The 26560-nt window shown below is 46.1% G+C and overlaps 1 protein-coding gene across 2 annotated transcripts; it reads right to left on the reverse strand.

Annotated features, from left to right (window-relative positions):
* On the reverse strand, window positions 1–26560 carry psat1 (phosphoserine aminotransferase 1). 2 transcript variants are annotated; one of them, XM_071352024.1, is made up of 9 exons: window positions 26386–26560; window positions 25744–25804; window positions 23729–23798; window positions 20901–21106; window positions 10571–10743; window positions 10024–10193; window positions 3820–3948; window positions 3254–3391; window positions 1–2213 (listed from the first exon to the last, which is right to left on the reverse strand). In XM_071352024.1, exons 1-9 carry the CDS (start codon window positions 26440–26442, stop codon window positions 2039–2041), a joined length of 1179 nt encoding a protein of 392 aa, XP_071208125.1. In that variant the 5' UTR covers window positions 26443–26560; the 3' UTR covers window positions 1–2038. The 2 variants fall into 2 exon arrangements, with proteins under 2 accessions (XP_071208125.1, XP_071208126.1); XM_071352025.1 differs by having other exon boundaries at window positions 1–2141; window positions 26386–26557.

Genomic DNA, 26560 nt, shown 5'->3' on the forward strand with positions numbered 1-26560 from the left:
CAAGTTAAAGAGTTTGTTTTTAATGGAATGTCAATAACACTTTAGACAGAAACAGAAACATTCAACATTTATCTGTGTAAATAAATGCACTGATCGTTAGTAAATCCACAAACTTGATACAGCTAGAGTTAACAAGCGACAAGAGAGACAATATCAAAGTGGTTAAGGCATTTGTAACACTGCCTTTCCAACACTCTGGTAAAAAGTGCACCTCACCACAGCTATATCCTCTATGGTGTCTGACCCAAACGGCACCCTGAACTCATGGATTCTACTACTAGTAACACCACAGCTATATCCTCTATGGTGTCTGACCCAAACGGCACCCTGAACTCATGGATTCTACTACTAGTAACACCACAGCTATATCCTCTATGGTGTCTGACCCAAACGGCACCCTGAACTCATGGATTCTACTACTAGTAACACCACAGCTATATCCTCTATGTGTCTGACCCAAATGGCATCCTGAACTCATGGATTCTACTACTAGTAACACACAAAGTTAAAAAGTCTGGAGAGATTGGTCTGGGGTCAGTGTGTTGAGCTGGTCTGGGGTCAGTGTGTTGAGCTGGGGTCAGTGAGTTGAGCTGGGGTCAGTGTGTTGAGCTGGGGTCAGTGTGTTGAGCTGGTCTGGGGTCAGTGTGTTGGTCTGGGGTCAGTGTGTTGAGCTGGGGTCAGTGTGTTGAGCTGGGGTCAGTGTGTTGGTCTGGGGTCAGTGTGTTGAGCTGGTCTGGGGTCAGTGTGTTGAGCTGGTCTGGGGTCAGTGTGTTGAGCTGGTCTGGGGTCAGTGTGTTGAGCTGGTCTGGGGTCAGTGTGTTGGTCTGGTCTGGGGTCAGTGTGTTGAGCTGGTCTGGGGTCAGTGTGTTGAGCTGGTCTGGGGTCAGTGTGTTGGTCTGGTCTGGGGTCAGTGAGCTGGTCTGGGGTCAGTGTGTTGAGCTGGTCTGGGGTCAGTGTGTTGAGCTGGTCTGGGGTCAGTGTGTTGAGCTGGTCTGGGGTCAGTGTGTTGAGCTGGTCTGGGGTCAGTGTGTTGAGCTGGTCTGGGGTCAGTGTGTTGAGCTGGTCTGGGGTCAGTGTGTTGAGCTGGTCTGGGGTCAGTGTGTTGGTCTGGGGTCAGTGTGTTGGTCTGGGGTCAGTGTGTTGTGTTGGTCTGGGGTCAGTGTGTTGAGCTGGGGTCAGTGTGTTGAGCTGGTCTGGGGTCAGTGTGTTGAGCTGGTCTGGGGTCAGTGTGTTGAGCTGGTCTGGGGTCAGTGTGTTGAGCTGGTCTGGGGTCAGTGTGTTGAGCTGGTCTGGGGTCAGTGTGTTGGTCTGGGGTCAGTGTGTTGAGCTGGTCTGGGGTCAGTGTGTTGGTCTGGGGTCAGTGTGTTGAGCTGGTCTGGGGTCAGTGTGTTGGTCTGGGGTCAGTGTGTTGAGCTGGTCTGGGGTCAGTGTGTTGGTCTGGGGTCAGTGTGTTGAGCTGGTCTGGGGTCAGTGTGTTGAGCTGGTCTGGGGTCAGTGAGCTGGTCTGGGGTCAATGTGTTGGTCTGGGGTCAATGTGTTGAGCTGGTCTGGGGTCAGCATGTGGTCTGGGGTCAGTCTGGGGTCATGTTCAGGAAAGTTCAACATTACAAAACAGTCAGATAGAAATGTATCATATACATCATACACACTGCAGCTCTTTAATTACTTACAATTATCTCTTATTCTTATCCATATATTTTAAAACTGCATTGTTGGTTAAGGTCTACGTAACTAATATCATTTGATTTGATTGGCTGTCAGGTACAATATGATTGGCTGTCAGGTACAATATGATTGGCTGTCAGGTACAATATGATTGGCTGTCAGGTACAATATGATTGGCTGTCAGGTACAATATGATTGGCTGTCAGGTACAATATGATTGGCTGTCAGGTACAATATGATTGGCTGTCAGGTCTATTCAGTACATCTCTATCTGTTACGTTGTGAATGTTTCACCTTACTGAATGAACCCTGGTCCCACAGATCCAGCAGCATAGCCTGCTCTGATTGGTCCAGCATGCTGTATGGCCTTCTCCTATTGGTGCTCCTTAAGGAACTCCTTCATGTAATTGGCCAGAACCTGAGCGTCTTCCACTGTCACAGCGTTGTAGAGAGACGCACGTACTCCTCCCACTGACCTGTAGGGGGAGACACAAACACCATGAGCAAATAGAGACAGATCGATACAGAGACGTACTCCTCCCACTGACCTGTAGGGGGAGACACAAACACCATGAGCAAATAGAGACAGATCGATACAAAGATGTATTCCTCTCACAGACAGACAGACAGACAGACAGACGTATTCCTCTCACAGACAGACAGACGTATTCCTCAGACAGACAGACAGACGTATTCCTCAGACAGACAGACGTATTCCTCTCACAGACAGACAGACAGACAGACATATTCCTCTCACAGACAGACAGACGTATTCCTCAGACAGACAGACGTATTCCTCCCGCAGACAGACAGACAGAGAGACAGACATACCTGTTCAGGGTCTAAAAAGGGGAGGTCACCATTCTTTGAAGAAACGACGCAGTAATGAAGCGAGTGAAAACAGGCCATTTACAAGATGACATCATGTCAAGAGCGTTGGATTATTACTACAGAGAGTCCAGACAGTCTACGTTTAGGAAACTTTGTGAAAGGACATTTAGAGAAAATCAGAGAAGTCCCCTTTAAAAGGACCCGCCAATCAAAGCCAACAGCAGCTTCCCGGGTGGCGCAGCGGTCTAAGGCACTGCATCGCAGTGTTGAGGCGTCACTACAGACCCGGGTTCGATCTCAGGCTGTGTCACAACCAGCCGTGACCGGGAGTTCCATAGGGCGGCACACGTCTGTTGTTGGAGCGTGACCCTGGCGTGACCGCGTGACCCTGCCTATTGTTTTATGATGCCGTCTGGTTTGCTTCATATAAGGAATGGTTTACACTTTTACTTTAGAGTATATGTTAGCGATTACATTTACTTTTGATACTGAAGTACATTTAAAACCAAATACTTTTAGACTTTTACTCAAGTAGTATTTTACCGGGTGACTTTCACTTTTACTTGAGTCCTTTTCTATGAAGGAATCTTTACTTTTACTCAACTATGACGATTGAGTATTTTTCCACCGCTGGTTACATGGTTATTAAATTACACAAACACACCTTGAGCAGAGACACAGACGGAGGACCCCTCTTACCCACCAGTCACACATGTACACTGTGTGTGTGTGTGTGTGTGTGTGTGTGTGTGTGTACCTGTGTCCCTTCAGTGAGATCATCCCCAGTTTGGAGGCCCCGTCCAGGAACTCCTTCTCCAGAGTTTCGTCACCGTGTTTCTTCCCCACGCGGAACGGGACGTTCATACGACTACGACACGCCACGTCCACCGGACACCTGACCACGTAACACACACACACGCGAGTTACCATGGAGACAGGCATGCTCACAACATGTTACACAGGTATACATTTTACACACTCCATCTTGTAAACCGAACACCTTGTAATACTTCCCAATACACGGCAGTTACCATGGAAACAGGATTGAGCCTACTGAATGTTATTTTCTGTTCAGAATCCCCCCCCTTCCTCTCCCCCTCTCTCTCTTCCTTCCTCCCTCTCTCTCTCTCTTCCTTCCTCCCCTCTCTCTCTCTTCCTCCCCCTTCCTCCCCCTCTCCCTTCCTCCCTCTCCCTCCCTCTCTTCCTTCCTCCCCCTCTCCCTTCCTCCCTCTCCCTCCCTCCCTCCCTCCCTCTCTTCCTTCCTCCCACTCTCCCTCCCTCCCTCCCCTTCCCCCCCCCCTCTCCCTCTGAAAGGATACTAACGTGTAGAAGTGGTTGGAGGAGTTGATGATATCATAGATCATACTGGACTTCTTCTTGTTAAGCGTTTCCATGGCGTCAACACCTCCGTTGTTCTTTATCCACTCCAGAACCAGACTCATGATGTAGATACTAGAGAGAGAGATACACTGAGTGTACAAAACATTAGGAACACCATCTCACGCTGCCTGTTAGACTAGTGGACTGTGTTCATCTCATGTTAGACTCATGATGTAGATACTAGAGAGAGAGATACACTGAGTGTACAAAACATTAGGAACACCATCTCACGCTGCCTGTTAGACTAGTGGACTGTGTTCATCTCATGTTAGACTCATGATGTAGATACTAGAGAGAGAGATACACTGAGTGTACAAAACATTAGGAACACCATCTCACGCTGCCTGTTAGACTAGTGGACTGTGTTCATCTCATGTTAGACTCATGATGTAGATACTAGAGAGAGAGATACACTGAGTGTACAAAACATTAGGAACACTTTCCTAATATTGAGTTGTACCCCCTTTTGGCCCCCAGAACAGCCTCATTTCGTCGAGTCACCGTTCTTGATCCACACGGGACACTAAAAAAACAGCAGCGTTGCAGTTCTTGACACAAACCGGTGCGCCTGGTACCTACTACCATACCCCATTCAAAGGCACTTAAATATTTTGTCATGCCCTTTCAACCTCTGAATGGCACACATACACAATCCACGTCTCAATTGTCTCAAGGATTTAACCCGTCTCCTCCCCTTCATCTACACTGATTGAAGTGGATTTAACAAGCGATTTAACAAATAAGGGATCATAACTTCACCTGGATTCACCTGGTCAGTCTGTCATGGAAAGAGCAGGTGTTCCTAATGTTTTGTACTATAAGACCTATACTCTTTGTATTTTGGTTCTAAAACAACAAATCCAGAATTGATTAAAAACATCAAGGGACAGGACGTCATAATCCTACTGGAAACATGGTGTCGTGGAGACATAGACACTCAGTGTCCCTCAGGCTATAGAGAAAGTTTACTACCATCAATCAAACATACAAATGTTCAACGGGGCCGAGACTTAGGTGGAATCATCATTTAGCATAAGCAGGACTGAATTAAATAAAAATATATATACTAACCACATTTGGCTAAAACTTAACAAGAAGGTACAACAACAGGAAGGAGTTCATCTCTGTGATTATTATTCCAAATAGTAGTGGTACGGGTAGTAGGGGTGATGGTGGTACGTAGTGGTACGGGTGATGTGATGGTGGTACGGGTAGTAGGGGTGAAGGTGGTACGGGTAGTAGGGGTGATGGTACGGGTAGTAGGGGTGAAGGTGGTACGTAGTGGTACGGGTAGTAGGGGTGATGGTACGGGTAGTAGGGGTGAAGGTGGTACGTAGTGGTACGGGTAGTAGGGGTGATGGTACGGGTAGTAGGGGTGATGGTACGGGTAGTAGGGGTGAAGGTGGTACGTAGTGGTACGGGTAGTAGGGGTGATGGTGGTACGTAGTGGTACGGGTAGTAGGGGTGATGGTGGTACGTAGTGGTACGGGTAGTAGGGGTGATGGTGGTACGTAGTGGTACGGGTGATGTGATGGTGGTACGTAGTGGTACGGGTGATGTGATGGTGGTACGTAGTGGTACGGGTAGTAGGGGTGATGGTGGTACGTAGTGGTACGGGTGATGTGATGGTGGTACGTAGTGGTACGGGTAGTAGGGGTGATGGTACGGGTAGTAGGGGTGATGGTACGGGTAGTAGGGGTGAAGGTGGTACGTAGTGGTACGGGTAGTAGGGGTGATGGTGGTACATAGTTGTACGGTTAGTAGGGGTGATGGTACGGGTAGTAGGGGTGATGGTACGGGTAGTAGGGGTGATGGTGGTACGTAGTGGTACGGGTAGTAGGGGTGATGGTACGGGTAGTAGGGGTGATGGTGGTACGTAGTGGTACGGGTAGTAGGGGTGATGGTGGTACATAGTTGTACGGTTAGTAGGGGTGATGGTACGGGTAGTAGGGGTGATGGTACGGGTAAGTAGGGGTGAAGGTGGTACGGGTAGTAGGGGTGAAGGTATGGGTAGTAGGGGTGAAGGTATGGGTAGTAGGGGTGATGGTGGTACGGGTAGTAGTAGGGGTGATGGTACGGATAGTAGGGATGAAGGTGGTACGTAGTGGCAGTGAAGGGTGGGGTCCACTATACGGCAGTGAAGGGTGGGGTCCACTGTACGGCAGTGAAGGGTGGGGTCCACTGTACGGCAGTGAAGGGTGGGGTCCACTGTACGGCAGTGAAGGGTGGGGTCCACTGTACGGCAGTGGAGGGTGGGGTCCACTGTACGGCAGTGGAGGGTGGGGTCCACTGTACGGCAGTGAAGGGTGGGGTCCACTGTACGGCAGTGGAGGGTGGGGTCCACTGTACGGCAGTGAAGGGTGGGGTCCACTGTACGGCAGTGAAGGGTGGGGTCCACTGTACGGCAGTGAAGGGTGGGGTCCACTGTACGGCAGTGAAGGGTGGGGTCCACTATACGGCAGTGAAGGGTGGGGTCCACTATACGGCAGTGAAGGGTGGGGTCCACTATACGGCAGTGAAGGGTGGGGTCCACTATACGGCAGTGAAGGGTGGGGTCCACTATACGGCAGTGAAGGGTGGGGTCCACTATACGGCAGTGAAGGGTGGGGTCCACTATACGGCAGTGAAGGGTGGGGTCCACTATACGGCAGTGAAGGGTGGGGTCCACTATACGGCAGTGAAGGGTGGGGTCCACTATACGGCAGTGAAGGGTGGGGTCCACTATACGGCAGTGAAGGGTGGGGTCCACTATACGGCAGTGAAGGGTGGGGTCCACTATACGGCAGTGAAGGGTGGGGTCCACTATACGGCAGTGAAGGGTGGGGTCCACTATACGGCAGTGAAGGGTGGGGTCCACTATACGGCAGTGAAGGGTGGGGTCCACTATACGGCAGTGAAGGGTGGGGTCCACTATACGGCAGTGAAGGGTGGGGTCCACTATACGGCAGTGAAGGGTGGGGTCCACTATACGGCAGTGAAGGGTGGGGTCCACTATACGGCAGTGAAGGGTGGGGTCCACTATACGGCAGTGAAGGGTGGGGTCCACTATACGACAGTGAAGGGTGGGGTCCACTATACGACAGTGAAGGGTGGGGTCCACTATACGACAGTGAAGGGTGGGGTCCACTATACGGCAGGGAAGGGTGGGGTCCACTATACGGCAGTGAAGGGTGGGGTCCACTGTACGGCAGTGAAGGGTGGGGTCCACTGTACGGCAGTGAAGGGTGGGGTCCACTATACGGCAGTGAAGGGTGGGGTCCACTATACGGCAGTGAAGGGTGGGGTCCACTATACGGCAGTGAAGGGTGGGGTCCACTATACGGCAGTGAAGGGTGGGGTCCACTATACGGCAGTGAAGGGTGGGGTCCACTATACGGCAGTGAAGGGTGGGGTCCACTATACGGCAGTGGAGGGTGGGGTCCACTATACGGCAGTGGAGGGTGGGGTCCACTATACGGCAGTGGAGGGTGGGGTCCACTATACGGCAGTGGAGGGTGGGGTCCACTATACGGCAGGGAAGTGTGGGGTCCACTATACGGCAGGGAAGTGTGGGGTCCACTATACGGTAGTGAAGGGTGGGGTCCACTATACGGCAGTGAAGGAATTTGAAAACCCAATTTTGATAAACTCCCATATCTACTGGGTGAAATACCACAGTGTGACATCACAGCAGCAAGATTTGTGACCTGTTGCTACAAGAAAATGGAAACCAGTGTAGAACAAACACCATTGTAAATACAACCCATATTTATGTTGATTTATTTACCCTTTCATACTTTAACTATTTGCACATTAATACAACACTGTAAATATACATAATGACATTTGAAATGACTATTATTTTGGAACTTTTGTGAGTGTAATGTTAACTGTTCATTTTTGTTTATTATCTATTTCACTTGCTTTGGCAATGTAAACTTATGTTTCCCATGCCAATGAAGACCTTAAATTGAATTGAAAGGGAGAGAGAGAGAGAGAGAGAGAGAGAGAGAGATAGAGAGGCGGGAGAGAGAGAGAGAAAGGCGGGGAGAGAGAGAGAGAGAGAGAGAGGCAGAGAGAGAGAGGGGGGGTTGTAATGCTTGGTTGGAACAAAAGCCTGCAACCTGCTGTAACCCTGCAGTAATTGAAGCCAGGCACTGTGTGTGTGTTACCTGAAGCCAGGCACTGTGTGTGTGTTACCTGAAGCCAGGCACTGTGTGTGTGTTACCTGAAGCCAGGCACTGTGTGTGTGTTACCTGAAGCCAGGCACTGTGTGTGTGTTACCTGAAGCCAGGCACTGTGTGTGTGTTACCTGAAGCCAGGCACTGTGTGTGTGTTACCTGAAGCCAGGCACTGTGTGTGTTACCTGAAGCCAGGCTGGTGTGTGTGTTACCTGAAGCCAGGCTGGTGTGTGTGTTACCTGAAGCCAGGCTGGTGTGTGTGTTACCTGAAGCCAGGCTGGTGTGTGTGTTACCTGAAGCCAGGCTGGTGTGTGTGTTACCTGAAGCCAGGCTGGTGTGTGTGTTACCTGAAGCCAGGCTGGTGTGTGTGTTACCTGAAGCCAGGCTGGTGTGTGTGTTACCTGAAGCCAGGCTGGTGTGTGTGTTACCTGAAGCCAGGCTGGTGTGTGTGTTACCTGAAGCCAGGCTGGTGTGTGTGTTACCTGAAGCCAGGCTGGTGTGTGTGTTACCTGAAGCAGGCTGGTGTGTGTGTTACCTGAAGCAGGCTGGTGTGTGTGTTACCTGAAGCAGGCTGGTGTGTGTGTTACCTGAAGCAGGCTGGTGTGTGTGTTACCTGAAGCAGGCTGGTGTGTGTGTTACCTGAAGCAGGCTGGTGTGTGTGTTACCTGAAGCCAGGCTGGTGTGTGTGTTACCTGAAGCCAGGCTGGTGTGTGTGTTACCTGAAGCCAGGCTGGTGTGTGTGTTACCTGAAGCCAGGCTGGTGTGTGTGTTACCTGAAGCCAGGCTGGTGTGTGTGTTACCTGAAGCCAGGCTGGTGTGTGTGTTACCTGAAGCCAGGCTGGTGTGTGTGTTACCTGAAGCCAGGCTGGTGTGTGTGTTACCTGAAGCCAGGCTGGTGTGTGTGTTACCTGAAGCCAGGCTGGTGTGTGTGTTACCTGAAGCCAGGCTGGTGTGTGTGTTACCTGAAGCCAGGCTGGTGTGTGTGTTACCTGAAGCCAGGCTGGTGTGTGTGTTACCTGAAGCAGGCTGGTGTGTGTGTTACCTGAAGCCAGGCTGGTGTGTGTGTTACCTGAAGCCAGGCTGGTGTGTGTGTTACCTGAAGCCAGGCTGGTGTGTGTGTTACCTGAAGCCAGGCTGCTGTGTGTGTTACCTGAAGCCAGGCTGGTGTGTGTGTTACCTGAAGCCAGGCTGGTGTGTGTGTTACCTGAAGCCAGGCTGGTGTGTGTGTTACCTGAAGCAGGCTGGTGTGTGTGTTACCTGAAGCCAGGCACTGGTGTGTGTTACCTGAAGCCAGGCACTGTGTGTGTTACCTGAAGCAGGCACTGTGTGTGTTACCTGAAGCCAAGGCACTGTGTGTGTTACCTGAAGCCAGGCACTGTGTGTGTTACCTGAAGCCAGGCACTGTGTGTGTTACCTGAAGCCAGGCACTGTGTGTGTTACCTGAAGCAGGCTGCTGTGTGTGTTACCTGAAGCAGGCTGCTGTGTGTGTTACCTGAAGCAGGCACTGGTGTGTGTGTTACCTGAAGCAGGCTGAAGCCAGGCACTGTGTGTGTTACCTGAAGCCAGGCACTGTGTGTTACCTGAAGCAGGCACTGTGTGTGTTACCTGAAGCAGGCTGGTGTGTGTGTTACCTGAAGCAGGCTGGTGTGTGTGTTACCTGAAGCAGGCTGGTGTGTGTGTTACCTGAAGCAGGCACTGTGTGTGTTACCTGAAGCAGGCTGGTGTGTGTGTTACCTGAAGCAGGCTGGTGTGTGTTACCTGAAGCCAGGCACTGTGTGTGTTACCTGAAGCAGGCTGGTGTGTGTTACCTGAAGCAGGCTGGTGTGTGTGTTACCTGAAGCAGGCTGGTGTGTGTTACCTGAAGCCAGGCACTGTGTGTGTTACCTGAAGCCAGGCACTGTGTGTGTTACCTGAAGCAGGCTGGTGTGTGTGTTACCTGAAGCAGGCTGGTGTGTGTGTTACCTGAAGCAGGCACTGTGTGTGTTACCTGAAGCAGGCTGGTGTGTTGTACAGGGAGTTGTTCTGAGTCTGCACTTGGTAGTTAAGGACAACGGGACACTCCGTCAGAGTGTGGCCAATGAGATCCTCTCTCACGATCACCACGGTAACACCAGCACAGCCCACGTTCTTCTGAGCCCCCGCGAAGATCAGCCCAAACTATTCATAACACATTGAATAAACACCAAACACACAGGAAGCTATTACTGGGTTATTACCCTTTAATGTTTTAGGTCATTTCTGGGTCAAATAAAATGCTAACCCCAGAAAACCATGCAGTAGTTGATAAGCTTTCCCGTAGCATACATTATGCTGCATAATCAGCACCTTAAATCTCATTTCCATGCATTTTAATGATGTAAATATGTCGTTCTGTCCCTGAACAAGGCAGCTAACCCACTGTTCCTAGGCCATCATTGTAAATAAGAATTTGTTCTTAACGGACTTGCCTAGTTAAATAAAGGTTAATGATGTAGCCGATTTTGACTTTGCAGCGTGGTTGTGTCGTGGGAACCAAGTGAAATGCTCAACCTTACCTTGGAAACGTCGACGGGTCGGGACAGGAAGTTCGATGACATGTCAGAGACCAGGACGGCTCCGTGGGTTTCGGGGATGAAGTTGTACTCCACGCCGTGCACTGTCTCGTTGCAGCAGTAATACACGTAGGACGATCCAGGGGTCAACGACCAACTGCTGGGGTCAGGGATCTCTGGAGGACCACACAGTCAGAATCATTAGACCACACGGTCAGAATCATTAGACCACACGGTCAGAATCATTAGACCACACGGTCAGAATCTTTTGTCAATGACTGATCACTTCTATCTTCAAAGAAGCATCTTCCAGAGCGAATGGAAGGAAAATTAACTCTGCAGTTCTGTTCAGGACTACACAACAAGTCACCTGATACCGGACAACTACAGAGAAAAACAACAGTAGAAGACTTGTTGGAACCCTTTTGGACAATCAGAGTCCTACAAGCGTGCCACAAAAAGGCCTAAACTGTCATGAATAAATACTGTATTACAAGCATCAGACACCTGAAAGCTCCCAGTTAATCACATTATCCCTGGTGTCAAGAGGTGGGTGTAGCTGGTGCATAGAAGTCAGGAGCAGGAGAGCAGAGATGAGTGGACAAAGCACTTTACTACGGCAACCGCGTCACAAAACAAATGCCCAACGAACAAGTGTGGCAGCACAAAGTACAAAAACACAAGTACCAAGTACAGGCTGCCACAAAGCACGGGTATAAAATAAACCCGGCGCAAACCAGCCGGAAGCGTGCCAATCTCAACAATAAACAATTACACACACAGACATGGGGGGAACAGAGGGTTAAATACACGACAGGTAATGAGGGAATGTAAACCAGGTGTGTGGGAAAACAAGACAAAACAAATGGAAAATGAAAGGTGGATCGGCGATGGCTAGAAGACCGGTGACGTCGACCGCCGAACAAGGAGAGGGACCGACTTCGGCGGAAGTCGTGACACCTGGTTAGACAAGACATGAGCAGCAGCAGTACAGAACAATTGCTAGGCCGGCACATATATTCTGATGTGATTTAAGCATTGACATGGACTCAGAACATCAAATTTTATCTATGAACAATTGTAATTGAGTACAAAACTGACAATTTGGGAAAATATAAATATAGCTTGCGACATGTTACCTTTTTCATGCTAGTAAAGGTTGGAGACCCCTGCTATATGCCTATAGGTTTTTGTTGTATTTTTTGTATATTTACAATGTTACTTATTTGATTTCTTTACTATGTTACTTTGATGGCCAAAAGTATGTGGACATCCCTTCAAAATAGTGAATTTGGCTAATTCTGCCACACCCGTTGCTGACAGGTGTATAAAATCGAGCAGAGCCATGCAATCTCCATAGACAAACATTGGCAGTAGAACTCAGTGACTTTCAACATGGCACTGTCATAGGATGCCACCTTTCCAACAAGTCAGTTCATAAAATTTCTGCCCTGCTAGAGCTGCCCTGGTCAACTGTAAGTGCTGTTATTTTGTAGTGGAAACATCTAGGAGCAACAACGGCTCAGCCGCGAAGTGGTAGGCCACACAAGCTCACAGAACGGGAGCGCCGAGAGCTGAAGCACGTAAACATGGTCTGTACTCGGTTGCAACATTCACTACAGAGTTCTTAACTGCCTCTGGAAGCAACGTCAGCACAATAACTGTTCGTTGGGAGCTTCATTAAATGGGTTTCCATGGCCGAACACCCGCACACAAGCCTAAGCTTACCATGTGCAATGCCAAGCGTCGGCTGGAGTGGTGTAAAGCTCACCGCCATTGGACTCTGGAGCAGTGGAAACGTGTTCTCTGGAGTAATGAATCATGCTTCACCATCTGCCAGTCCAACAGACAAATCTGGGTTTGGCGGATGCCAAGAGAATGCTACCTGGCCGAATGCATAGTTCCAACTGTAAAGTTTGGTGGAGGAGGAATAATGGTCTGGGGCTGTTTTTCATGGTTCGGGCCCCTTAGTTCCAGTGAAGGGAAATCTTAACGCTACAGCATACAATTAAATTCTAGACGATTCTGTGCTTCCAACTTGGTGGCAAAAGTTTGGAGAAGGACCTTTCCTGTTTCAGCATGACAATTCCCCCGTGCACAAAGCGAGGTCCATACAGAAATGGTTTGTCGAGATCGGTGTGGAAAAATTTGAAAAGGGCAGGCGCTCGACCACTCTGGAGGGATGCCGGCCTCCCGAGTGCTCATTGCTAACTGGGCTAGTCTGAGACTGATCAGGATAACGTTTTGGATGAGGACACAGGGTCTACCTAGTCTGAGACTGATCAGGATAACGTTTTGGATGAGGACACAGGGTCTACCTAGTCTGAGACTGATCAGGATAACGTTTTGGATGAGGACACAGGGTCTACCTAGTCTGAGACTGACCAGGATAACGTTTTGGATGAGGACACAGGGTCTACCTAGTCTGAGACTGATCAGGATAACGTTTTGGATGAGGACACAGGGTCTACCTAGTCTGAGACTGATCAGGATAACGTTTTGGATGAGGACACAGGGTCTACCTAGTCTGAGACTGATCAGGATAACGTTTTGGATGAGGACACAGGGTCTACCTAGTCTGAGACTGATCAGGATAACGTTTTGGATGAGGACACAGGGTCTACCTAGTCTGAGACTGATCAGGATAACGTTTTGGATGAGGACACAGGGTCTACCTAGTCTGAGACTGATCAGGATAACGTTTTGGATGAGGACACAGGGTCTACCTAGTCTGAGACTGATCAGGATAACGTTTTGGATGAGGACACAGGGTCTACCTAGTCTGAGACTGATCAGGATAACGTTTTGGATGAGGACACAGGGTCTTGAACACTTTCTCTCAAACACTAATGCTGCTTTTCGACTAAAACCCGTGTTCCACTAGTGTATACACCCGTATGTTAGAAGTATAAAATGTCTAAGTCTTTTCTAGGTAAAGCTCCGCCTTATCTTAGCTCACTGGTCACCATAACAACACCCACCCGTAGCACGCGCTCCAGCAGGTATATTTCACTGGTCATCCCCAAAGGCAACACCTCCTTTGGCCACCTTTCCTTCCAGTTCTCCGCTGCCAATGACTGGAACGAATTGCAAAAATCGCTGAAGTTGGAGACTTATATCTCCCTCACTAACTTTAAACATCAGCTATCTGAGCAGCTTACCGATCGCTGCAGCTGTACACAGCCCATCTGTAAATAGCCTACTCATCTACCTACCTCATCCCCATATTGTTTTTATTTACTTTTTTGCACACCAGTATTTCTACTTGCACATTCTCATCTGCACATCTATCACTCCAGTGTTAATTTGCTAAATTGTAATAACTTCGCTACTATGGCCTATTTATTGCCTTACCTCCTTACTTCATCTGCACACTGTATATAGACTTTTCTACTGTATTATTGACTGTACGTTTGTTTATTCCATGTGTAACTCTGGGTTGTTGTTTTTGTCGCACTGCTTTGCTTCATCTTGGCCAGGTCTCAGTTGTAAGTGAGAACTTGTTCTCAACTAACCTACCTGGTTAAATAAAGGTTAAATAAATAAAAAAAAATACTAGGAAAATTGTTTCCAAATCTAGGGCTGACAGTGAGCTCTTGTGAAGAACAGAATCAACAACGTATGTATAATCAAAACAGTTGCTTTGTGAGGTGTTCAAGTTCACTGTTAGCCATTGTTCTGTAAATGCTGGCTGAAAAGTGGCCGGTCTTTGGCCCAAAGTAAGAGTAGCTCCACCAGAACCATGACCCAGTGAGACAAGACTGCCAGACAATGTTACCTCTACTTTTTTCCCCCATCACTGAGCAAATTTCAGGTCTGCTGAGCGCAACGCCCGACGTTACTGTGAACACTGAGGCCGTTTCCGCTTTTAAGGAACAGCGGTCAAGTAGGCTACTGTGGCTATTTAATCATAATGTAGGTCTACCAGAGTGGCCTAACATCAAAAACAATGGAGAAAATGCATCCCATAACATTTTACCATGGAAATAGCTGTTCTATCATTCAGCCTACAGTAGCAGACAATGTGTGGTGTTCAATGTAGGCCTACATTCCATGACACTTTTGACATTAACCTGTTTATCCACTTGTCCTTCAGACAAGAAAGTGACTGAAAATGTCTGTGTGTTGTTTGATGCAAGAAACCCCTTTCAAAATAACATGCATCATTATTCCCATACCATTATTACAGAGAATCAGACAAATTATGCTACCCTCTGCCTATTGGCTACTTAGATTATTCGAGTCTCTCTCAAAATACAACACTGCCCCTTTAAGACAAGAAAATAAAGTTATTTTCCTGACTGGCTTTTCAAAGATGTCTAGAAATGTACACGTTTTGTGCTCTTCTAGGAAGCAACCACTCCCCCATTGCTGACTACACATTATCTATAACTGGGCTGATAACTCACTAACTAGCAAAGGATATGAACAAATGTACACACATCGCTACATGTAGCTTTCGCTTTGATCTCAAAACAAGCTAATTTACTCACGACCGCTCATGCTGTAAACACAGTCCAGTTCAAAGTGAATGAATCAGATCCATATATGGCAATGGTCTATTTGCATATAGGCCTAGCGCAGCTCTGATTGGTTATGGCGCACCGGTCTGTGTAGAGTACGTGCCTGAGTCGTGCCTGTCAATGCAATAGAATCCTACTCCGATGCATTCTGCCTACAACAACATGTCTTGTATAGTTAGTTTTGCATCCTAAGTCTTGCATAGGTCGTCATGTTTCGGTATGTTGCATTGAAAGTGGCTAATATTGCGTTGATTCAATCACAATTCCCACAGTAAAGGGAAACGTTGATAGTGTTAATTAACGGGGAAAACTCTAGAAAGTTGAGTAAAGTTCAATCTCGTGCTTCTCTGCGTGCGCTAATATTTATTGTGTGCGGCAGTCCCTGTGGAGCCACGCGAGGGAACATTGGTCCCGGGCTTGAGTAGACGGTAACAGAAAAGTCTAAGCCTTTTTGGTAAAAAAAAAACAAAAAACACTGGAATAAATCCTGTATGTGAATGTGCCATAAAACACGTATTAACCTGCAGAGAGAAGAGCTAGTGTTTACAGGGCACTCTGCCCCCTCAACGGTCACACCTCTGCTTCTGGAACACTCTGTTGCTGAGGGCAACCCCCTCCTAACATGCGTCATGTAACCTGGTCAAATCAGAGGTATAATCTGGGCTCATAGAACCCTCACACTAGCTCTGACACTCTTCAGTCATTTCAATTCAATTCTAGGGGCTTTATTGGCATAGGAAACATAGGTTTGCGTTGCCAAAGCAAGTGAACTAGACCTAGTTCTAAACTAGTCTCTCACTACAGCTCCAGAAGTACACAGCAAGTTGACAAACCCCCCCTGGCTGCACCAACAACAAAAGGATTCAACTATAACTAACTATACTATTCTCCACCACTATGGACATCCAAGCTGGTGTTGGTGCGTGACTATGTACGTGGACTTTGTTAGGGTTCATCTGTATATTCTTCCTATACAATCTAATCTTCCTATACAATAGGTGCATTGTTACTATGTCCTTAAAAGTATTGCATAGCATATTCATTAGTACCTCTACATGTAAATGTGCTTACACATGCTTCTTCGGGTGTTCACATGTCCGTGTTGTAATAGCATGTAGCATACCCTGTTTATCTGGCCCTTTTAGTTCATGTGTAGCTTCATAGTTTGTTAAGACGAAAAAAGATTATAGTCAAGAGTGCAGTATAACCGCAGTGTAAGTGCAGTATGCTGCAGATACTGCATCCAAAATAACACAACTTTCTTGAATGCAGTTTGCAGTGTAACTGCCGTTAGAGTGCTTAAAACACAAGAAAAGCTAAATTAATAAAATCACAGACGCTGTTAGCTAAATGCTAACGAACGAAAACTAATTTCAAAAGACAGAAGAATTCCAGCTCATAAAGTTTTATAAGCAGAGCTAGCAGCTACCGAATGTAATTTACGGCGAGTGTGGACATTTACAAGCGAAAGTGAACGAGATAAATTGTGTAAATGATCAAAGTTGTGATGCAGGGTTCTCTCTCTCTCTCATGCCGTCAAGGCTGTAGCCAGCGCAAATTCCTACTATTTATGTGTCCAGGTTAACCTCTCTGGGATCGCGGGACGCTTGCGTCCCAACAGCCTGTTAAAATGTAGAGCGCCAGATTTAAAAAAAAATCTATAAAATCAAACTTTATTAAATTACACATATAAGATACCAAATTAAAGCTACACTCGTTGTGAATCCAGCCAACATGTCAGATTTCAAAAAGGCTTTTCGGCAAAAGCATAAGATGCTATTATCTGATGATAGTGCAATGGCTACACTCTCTTTGTTGACAATTTCAACCATGCCGGCGCTACTCAAAACGCAGAAATAAAATATAAAACATGCATTACCTTTGACGAGATTCTTTTGTTGGCACTCCAATATGTCCCATAAACATCACAAATGGTCCTTTAGTTCGATTAATTCCGTCCATATATATCCAAATTGTCCATTTATTTGGCGCCGTTGTACCAGGAAAAACAGCCTTCAATTTGCGCAAAATCACGACAAAATATCTAAAAGATTACCTCTAAACTTTGCCAAAACATTTCAAAGTACTTTTGTAATACAACTTAAGGTATTTGTAAACGTTAATAATCGATCAAATTGAAGACGGGTCAATCTGTTTTCAATACAGGATATCAACAAACTCACGGTACTTTTCAAGTCTTGCTCAACTCTCAAACATAAACACATGACGTCACTCCACTTCCGGGTCAATATCTTTCTCATTTTACTAATGAAAAACCTTAACCTTTTTCCATACAATGGCGACATCCAGTGGAAGCAGTAGAAACTGCGTGGATAGTGATTAGTATTCTGCTTTGCCCATGATAACCCATTGAACATACAGGAACTTAACAATAAAAAAGTTAGTCCTCAGGGTTTTGACTGCTATATAAGTTCTGTTATACTTACAGATATGATTCAAACAGTTTTAGAAACTTCAGAGTGTTTTCTATCCAAATCTACTAATAATATGCATATCTTATATTCTGGGGACGAGTAGCACGAAGTTGAAATTGCGCACGCTATTTTTCCCTAAGTGAAAACTCTGCACCCTATCCTCAAGAAGTTTTAAACGTGGGACGTCCCTCATTATAAACTAACAGTCGGTTAAATTCATGCTCTTATTGCATCATTTTCGGATCTATTAGAAGCGATTAACAGACGAAACAATGTAATGTAATTGAACCAATTGACTGGCCTGAGATCAGGGCATTCATCACCAAAGACGCAGTGTAAGCTGATACTATTGTTGGACAACCAAATTGAAGTCAAAATGATTGATGAAATCAAAGTGTGTCAGCTGTATGTTGATTTTCCGATTCATAACGTACATTTTACCGGTACTACCAGTAGTCGTAGGCCAACCGATAACACCAAGACGGAATGCGTTTTGAAGTGATGATGCACCGCCGAGAACAGTGAAGTACATCGCCAGTGGCACACACACACACACACACACACACACACACACACACACACACACACACACACACACACACACACACACACACACACACACACACACACACACACACACACACACACACACACACACACACTTCGTGCAGATCAGCAAGTGGGGGAGCTTTTCGTGGCAGCCAGACGAGACAATCGAAGGAGGATGTGGTGAACAAAGTTACTGGGCTGGAATTTAGTCACATTTGCTCTATATAGAGTGATGCATCTAATTGTGCATGTTATAAACAACGTGTTTTATTTTGATGATGGAGTTATACTTTAAGGCTGGATTTATGTATTTTATCCAATGCTCCGTTAATTTGGCAGACCTAACTTGATTGACCCTGTTTCTGCAAGGCCTAGTCTATATTTGTACGAATATTTTGTTAACGCCTATAGGCTATAGAGATAGATGCATTCCGGTAATGAACTCATTATGCGTCAACATTTTAATTTGATTACAATTATTTATTGTCAATCATTCTTGAATTTGTTAGGCTATACTGATCATACATAACTTTTTTTTTTTTTTCAAGAATTTGTGAATATGATAGAATATTGCATTCTATTACACACCCTATGTGAATAATGTTCATTAATGTTAATTTGTGTATGAATAATATTCTGAAAATCAGTCTGAAATGGAATATTTCTCCTATTGTTCATGTCCATACAGGACAATGTGGTAAAATGCTCTTTCTTATCCACCTCATGTGTGTCTATATGTGTATGTATGTATACATACATTAACGATCAGAAATACAGCGTAGACATTGTTAATGTTGTAAATGACGATTGTAGCTGGAAACAACTGATTTTTAATGGAATATCTACATAGGTGTACAGAGGCTCATTATCAGCAACCATCACTCCTGTGTTCCAATGGCACGTTGTGTTAGCTTATCCAAGTTTATCATTTTAAAAAGGTTAATTGATCATTAGAAAACTCTTTTGCAATTATGTTAGCACAGCTGAAAACTGTTTTGTGTGGATTAAAAAAGCAATAAAACTGGCCTTCTTTAGACTAGTTGAGGATCTGGAGCATCAGCATTTGTGGGTTCGATTACAGGCTCAAAATGGCCAGAAACAAAGAACTTTCTTCTGAAACTCATCAGTCTACTCTTGTTCTGAGAAATGTTATTTTGCCCATCTTAATCTTTTCTTTTTATTGGCCAGTCTGAGATATGGCTTTTTCTTTGCAACTCTGCCTAGAAGGCCAGCATCCCGGAGTCGCCTCTTCACTGTTGACGTTGAGACTGGTGTTTTGCGGGTACTATTTAATGAAGCTGCTAGTTGAGGACTTGTGAGGCGTCTGTTTCTCAAACTAGACAATCTAATGTACTTGTCCTCTTGTTCAGTTGTGCACCGGGGCCTCCCACTCCTCTTTCTATTCTGGTTAGTGCCAGTTTGTGCTGTTCCGTGAAGGGAGTAGTACACAGCGTTGTACGAGATCTTCAGTTTCTTGGCAATTTCTTGCATGGAATAGCCTTCATTTCTCAGAACAAGAATAGACTGACGAATTTCAGAAGAAATGTCTTTGTTTCTGGCCATTTTTAGTCTGTAATTGAACCAATCCAGGACCTCTATACCAGGCGGTGTCAGAGGAAGGCCCTAAAAATTGTCAAAGACTCCAGCCACCCTAGTCATAGACTATTCTCTCTACTACCGCACGGCAAGTGGTACCGGAGCACCAAGTCTAGGTCCAAGAGGCTTCTAAACAGCTTCTACCCCCCAAGCCATAAGACTCCTGAACATCTAGTCAAATGGCTTCCCAGACTATTTGCACTTGCCCCCCCCCCCCCTCTTTACACCGCTGCTACTCTCTGTTGTCATCTATGCATAGTCACTTTAATAACTCCTACATGTACATACTACCTCAACTAACCGGTGCCCCAGCACATTGACTCTGTATCGGTAACCCCCTGTATATAGTCTCGCTGTTGTTATTTCACTGCTGCTCTTTAATTACTTGTTACTTTTATCTCTTATTCATATCTGTATTTTTTTTAAACACTTGTAGTTAGTGTGGGAATCGGTCACATGTAGTTAGTGTGGGAATCGGTCACGTGTAGTTAGTGTGGGAATCGGTCACGTGTAGTTAGTGTGGGAATCAGTCACGTGTAGTTAGTGTGGGAATCGGTCACGTGTAGTTAGTGTGGGAACCAGTCACGTGTAGTTAGTGTGGGAATCGGTCACGTGTAGTTAGTGTGGGAACCGGTCACGTGTAGTTAGTGTGGGAACCGGTCACGTGTAGTTAGTGTGGGAATCGGTCACGTGTAGTTAGTGTGGGAATCGGTCACGTGTAGTTAGTGTGGGAATCGGTCACGTGTAGTTAGTGTGGGAATCAGTCACGTGTAGTTAGTGTGGGAACCAGTCACGTGTAGTTAGTGTGGGAACCAGTCACGTGTAGTTAGTGTGGGAATCGGTCACGTGTAGTTAGTGTGGGAATCGGTCACGTGTAGTTAGTGTGGGAATCAGTCACGTGTAGTTAGTGTGGGAACCAGTCACGTGTAGTTAGTGTGGGAACCAGTCACGTGTAGTTAGTGTGGGTTAATGGTGTGAGGCGGATAGATAGTGTCAACAGGAGACATGAGGGGTCATTCTGCTACATTAAACTGTTAACACAGAACACCATGTCTCCTGTTATCACTAGTAGCAACCACTGGCTCCACACACACACACACACACACACACACACACACACACACACACACACACACACACACACACACACACACACACACACACACACACACACACACACACACACACACACACACACACACACACACACACACACACACACTTACTTACTGGTGTAGGTGTCCAGTTTGGGGTGAACCACGTTGACCTTGCCGTATTTCTCAGCTTCCTTGGCAGCATTGGACGACCAGGTGCCCGTCACTAGGTAATCAGCACACCTATCCTCCTTTAGACCAATCAGATTGAGGGGGACGGCACTAAACTGGCCCGTCCCGCCCCCCTGGAGGAACATGACTTTGTAGTTGTCTGGGATACTCCTGGAGAGAGAGAGAGAGAGAGAGAGAGAGAATCTAATAAAACAAATTCAACTAGACAGCCTAAGAATGCAAATCCCTAAAAAAGGAATTGAGGAATCTGTCCAACCAAAAACACAGAGACCCAGAAAACCTGAGCCTACACCTTCACTATGGTGAATCACTAAAACAATATAGAAATACACTAAATCGGGATAAGAAGGAACAGCACGTCAGAAATCAGCTCGATGCAACTGAATAATCCAGAGAATGTAACCACTCTTGAAAAAAATTGGAACACACTAAACAAACAAAGATTTATCTATCCAAAACAGAGATGTGTGGATAAACCTCCAATCTTTTGGGCCCTAGAATGACACCACTGTTGGCTAGGCAACAATGTGGAGTGTTCTAGAACGGGTATTCTCAAACTGGGGGACCCCCAGGGGTACGCCAAATCAAAATATGAGTCACATTTTGTTTCTTCTTCACATTTTCAAACAGTCCATTTATATTTTCCAACGGGGCTATACATTTGGTTGAGTTTTTTTCCTCGCCTGAGTCGCCTCGGTTCACAGCCAAAAATAAAATTAAACCGTCTAGTGTTCAGCGAAATAACAACACAATGTCAAATACAGGTAGCCTCGTCAAATAATGAACATCCAAATCACATTAACCGTTACTCTCTCGCGGGAATTCCACTAATGGTCCATATGTAGCCAAACGTAGGGAGACATAGTAGAGTGGTAACGCGCGTGCAAGCTATTGCTCCCAACGCCACTTGGGTACACTGCAGCATCCTTGCTGCCAAGGAAATGCCTGACAGCTTGAAAGACGTTTGGGACACTACAGTGAAAATGGTTAACTTTGTTAAAGCAAGGCCCCTGAACTCGTGTATTTTCTGCGCTATGCAATGATATGGGCAGCGACCATGTAACGCTTTTACAGCATACAGAAATGCGCTGGTTATCAAGGAGCAAAGTATTGACACGTTTTTTTGAATTGAGAGACGAGCTTAAAGTTTTCTTTACTGACCATCATTTTCACTTGTCTGACCGCTTGCATGATGACGAGTTTCTCACACGACTGGCCTATCTGGGTGATGTTTTTTCTCGCCTGAATGATCTGAATCTAAGATTACAGGGACTCTGCAACTATATTCAATATGCGGGACTAAATTTAGGCTATGATTTAGAAGTTGGAGCTCTTTTCTGTCTGCATTAACAAAGACAACAGACAAGTCTTTCTATCATTGTATGATTTTTTTGTGTGCAAATGAACTCAACCTTACGGACAATGTCACATGTGAAATAGCAAAGCACCTGAGTGAGTTGGTTGCGCAATTACGCAGATACTTTCCCGAAACGGATGACACAAACAACTGGATTCGTTATCCCTTTCATGCCCTGCCTCCAGTCCACTTACTGATATCTGAACAAGTGAGCCTTTCTGTGAAAATGTAATTTAATCAGAAGCCACTGCCAGATTTCTGGATCGGGCTGCGCTCAGAGTACCCTGCCTTGGCAAATCGTGCTGTTAAGACAATGATGCCCTTTGTCACCACATACCTATGTGAGAGTGGATTCTCAGCCCTCACTAGCATGAAAACTAAATAGAGGCACAGACTGTGTGTGGAAAATGATTTAAGACTGAGACTCTCTCCGATACAACCCAACATTGCAGAGTTATGTGCATCATTTCAAGCCCACCCTTCTCATTAACCTGTGGTGAGTTATTCACAATTTTCAATTAACAAATCAGGTTTTATATGTAAAATAAAGAGCAAGATAATTGATTATTATTATTATGTGTCCTGGTCCTATAAGAGCTCTTTGTCACTTCCCATTAGCCGAATTGTGACACAAACTCACACTCATTCTTATGTTTAATAAATGTATCGTATAGTGTGTGTGTGTGGCCGGCTTACAATGATGGCAAAAACATTTGAGAGTGTGCTGACCCTGGTGCTAGAAGGGGTACAGCTGGAGGTTGAATGTTTGAAGGGGTACGGGACTATAAAAAGTTTGGGAACCACTGTTCTAGAATGATACACTGTTGCCTAGCCAACAATGTGGGGTGTTTTAGAATGATACACTGTTGCCTAGCCAACGGTGTGGGGTGTTCTAGAATGATACACTGTTGCCTAGCCAACGGTGTGGGGTGTTCTAGAATGATACACTGTTGCCTAGCCAACGATGTGGTGTTCTAGAATGATACACTGTTGCCTAGCCAACGGTGTGGGGTGTTCTAGAATGATACACTGTTGCCTAGCCAACGGTGTGGGGTGTTCTAGAATGATACACTGTTGCCTAGCCAACGATGTGGGGTGCTCTAGAATGCACAACTACTCTGAAAGTCAGTCAGGGTAAAATGTCACGAGTTCAAGCAAAAGAAAGAGGAAAACACATTCTCCCAGACAGTTGAAAACACATGTAAAGACACCAACACGTTCTCCCAGACAGTTGAAAACACATGTAAAGATACCAACACGTTCTCCCAGACAGTTGTTTCGTAAACACTTGATTTAAACAGAAATCAGGAGCAGAGCAAGAAAATAATAGATAGAGGGAGAGAAGCTCATGACCAGTCGGATGGTGTGTGTGTGTGTGTGTGAGTGTGTGTGTGAGTGTGTGTGTTTATACTCACAGTAGCTCCCGTAACAGGTTTTCTGTGGTGTTCATGATCTTGGTGAAGTCTGACGACCGATGGCTCATCTCTGCAAGGACAGAATAAAATACAATAAAATAGCTAGCTATTAAGACACCCTGAGAAGGCCAAGAGTGTGCAAAGCTGTCATCAAGGCAAAGGGTGGCTACTTTGAAGAATATCAAACATATATTTTGATTTGTTTAACACTTTTTTGGTTACTACATGATTCCATATGTGTTATTTCATAGTTTTGATGTCTTCACTATTATTCTACAATGTAGAAAATAGTAAAAATAAAGAAAACCCCTTGAATGAGAAGGTGTGTCCAAACTTTTGACTGGTACTGTGTGTGTGTGATATATACACTGCTCAAAGAAATAAAGGGAATACTTAAACAACACAATGTAACTCCAAGTCAATCACACTTCTGTGAAATCAAACTGTCCATTTAGGAAGCAACACTGATTGACAATAAATTTCACATGCTGTTGTGCAAATGGAATAGACAACAGGTGGAAATTATAGGCAATTAGCAAGACACCCCCAATAAAGGAGTGGTTCTGCAGGTGGTGACCACAGACCACTTCTCAGTTCCTATGCTTCCTGGCTGATGTTTTGGTCACTTTTGAATGCTGGCGGTGCTTTCACTCTAGTGGTAGCATGAGACGGAGTCTACAACCCACACAAGTGGCTCAGGTAGTGCAGCTCATCCAGGATGGCACATCAATGCGAGCTGTGGCAAGAAGGTTTGCTGTGTCTGTCAGCGTAGTGTCCAGAGCATGGAGGCGCTACCAGGAGACAGGCCAGTACATCAGGAGACGTGGAGGAGGCCGTAGGAGGGCAACAACCCAGCAGCAGGACCGCTACCTCCGCCTTTGTGCAAGGAGGAGCACTGCCAGAGCCCTGCAAAATGACCTCCAGCAGGCCACAAATGTGCATATGTCTGCTCAAACGGTCAGAAACAGACTCCATGAGGGTGGTATGAGGGCCCGACGTCCACAGGTGGGGGTTGTGCTTACAGCCCAACACCGTGCAGGACGTTTGGCATTTGCCAGAGAACACCAAGATTGGCAAATTCGCCACTGGCGCCCTGTGCTCTTCACAGATGAAAGCAGGTTCACACTGACCACATGTGACAGACGTGACCGAGTCTGGAGACGCCGTGGAGAACGTTCTGCTGCCTGCAACATCCTCCAGCATGACCGGTTTGGCGGTGGGTCAGTCATGGTGTGGGGTGGCATTTCTTTGGGGGGCCGCACAGCCCTCCATGTGCTCGCCAGAGGTAGCCTGACTGCCATTAGGTACCGAGATGAGATCCTCAGACCCCTTGTGAGACCATATGCTGGTGCGGTTGGCCCTGGGTTCCTCCTAATGCAAGACAATGCTAGACCTCATGTGGCTGGAGTGTGTCAGCAGTTCCTGCAAGAGGAAGGCATTGATGCTATGGACTGGCCCGCCCGTTCCCCAGACCTGAATCCAATTGAGCACATCTGGGACATCATGTCTCGCTCCATCCACCAACGCCACGTTGCACCACAGACTGTCCAGGAGTTGGCGGATGCTTTAGTCCAGGTCTGGGAGGAGATCCCTCAGGAGACCATCCGCCACCTCATCAGGAGCATGCCCAGGCGTTGTAGGGAGGTCATATAGGCACGTGGAGGCCACACACACTACTGAGCCTCATTTTGACTTGTTTTAAGGACATTACATCAAAGTTGGATCAGCCTGTAGTGTGGTTTTCCACTTTAATTTTGAGTGTGACTCCAAATCCAGACCTCCATGGGTTGATAAATTTGATTTCCATTGATAATTTTTGTGTGATTTTGTTGTCAGCACATTCAACTATGTAAAGAAAAAAGTATTTAATAAGAATATTTCATTCATTCAGATCTAGGATGTGTTATTTTAGTGTTCCCTTTATTTTTTTGAGCAGTGTATATTTATATAATAAATACGTGGAAACAACGTTGATTCAGCCAGTGTGTGCCTCACTGGCTGAGAGAGAGACTCACCCAGGACACTGATCCCGCTGCCATTATAGTCGAGCAGTTCTTTCTGAGCCTGGAACAGCACCTGCAAATACAGCACATTCACGTCAATCAAAACCTTTACAAGTCTTGAATACAGGTCATTCTAAAAACCAAGGTCAGACCGGTGCCACCCTGATAAATCAACAACTTCTGGATAAGCCCTACCCGACTTGACAGTGGTTCTAGCGCCGTCTAGAGGTGTATACCGTCGCTTGGCACCGGAGCAGACACCGGAGCATTTTCCGCATGGATGTTTAATCGGCTGATGCAACTCGACTATCTAGTTTCATCAAAGGCCTGCCAGCCTACTCTTCGTGCATGATAAAAGATACGTCCTCATGTTTTAACACGTTGTTTCTGTTCACAGTCAAATGGTCAGTTTACAAAAGATAAATCTATCATGCTGTTTCAACGACGAAGAGATGCAACCGCGCACTCGCTAGCCTTCTCTCATAAAATAAAACGCTTGATTTTGTATCAAATATTTTGTATTAAACTTTGCACTTTTGCAAATTGCATTACGGTAAAGATAGCATCCATACAATTCATTTCGGTTTCTCTTCATGTTACAGGCTACAATCATTACTTTTTCGGTTTTCAATGCGCAGTAAAAAGTCAACTTACAGACTGTGGTAGCTTTGCAGGTCCAGCACCGAAGTTAATGATCTGTTTTTTTTCCATGTTTAAAGTGATTGTGTTCCTTCTGTAAAGTGGCTGTTGCTTCCTGCTCGGTCCAAATCAGATTCCCAGTGATGCCGATTACGCAACTGCGCCTCTAGCTCCTCTCTCTGTTCATCAT

This window comes from Salvelinus alpinus, chromosome 19 (genome assembly GCF_045679555.1).
Source record: "Salvelinus alpinus chromosome 19, SLU_Salpinus.1, whole genome shotgun sequence".
Taxonomy (NCBI): Eukaryota; Metazoa; Chordata; class Actinopteri; order Salmoniformes; family Salmonidae; genus Salvelinus; species Salvelinus alpinus.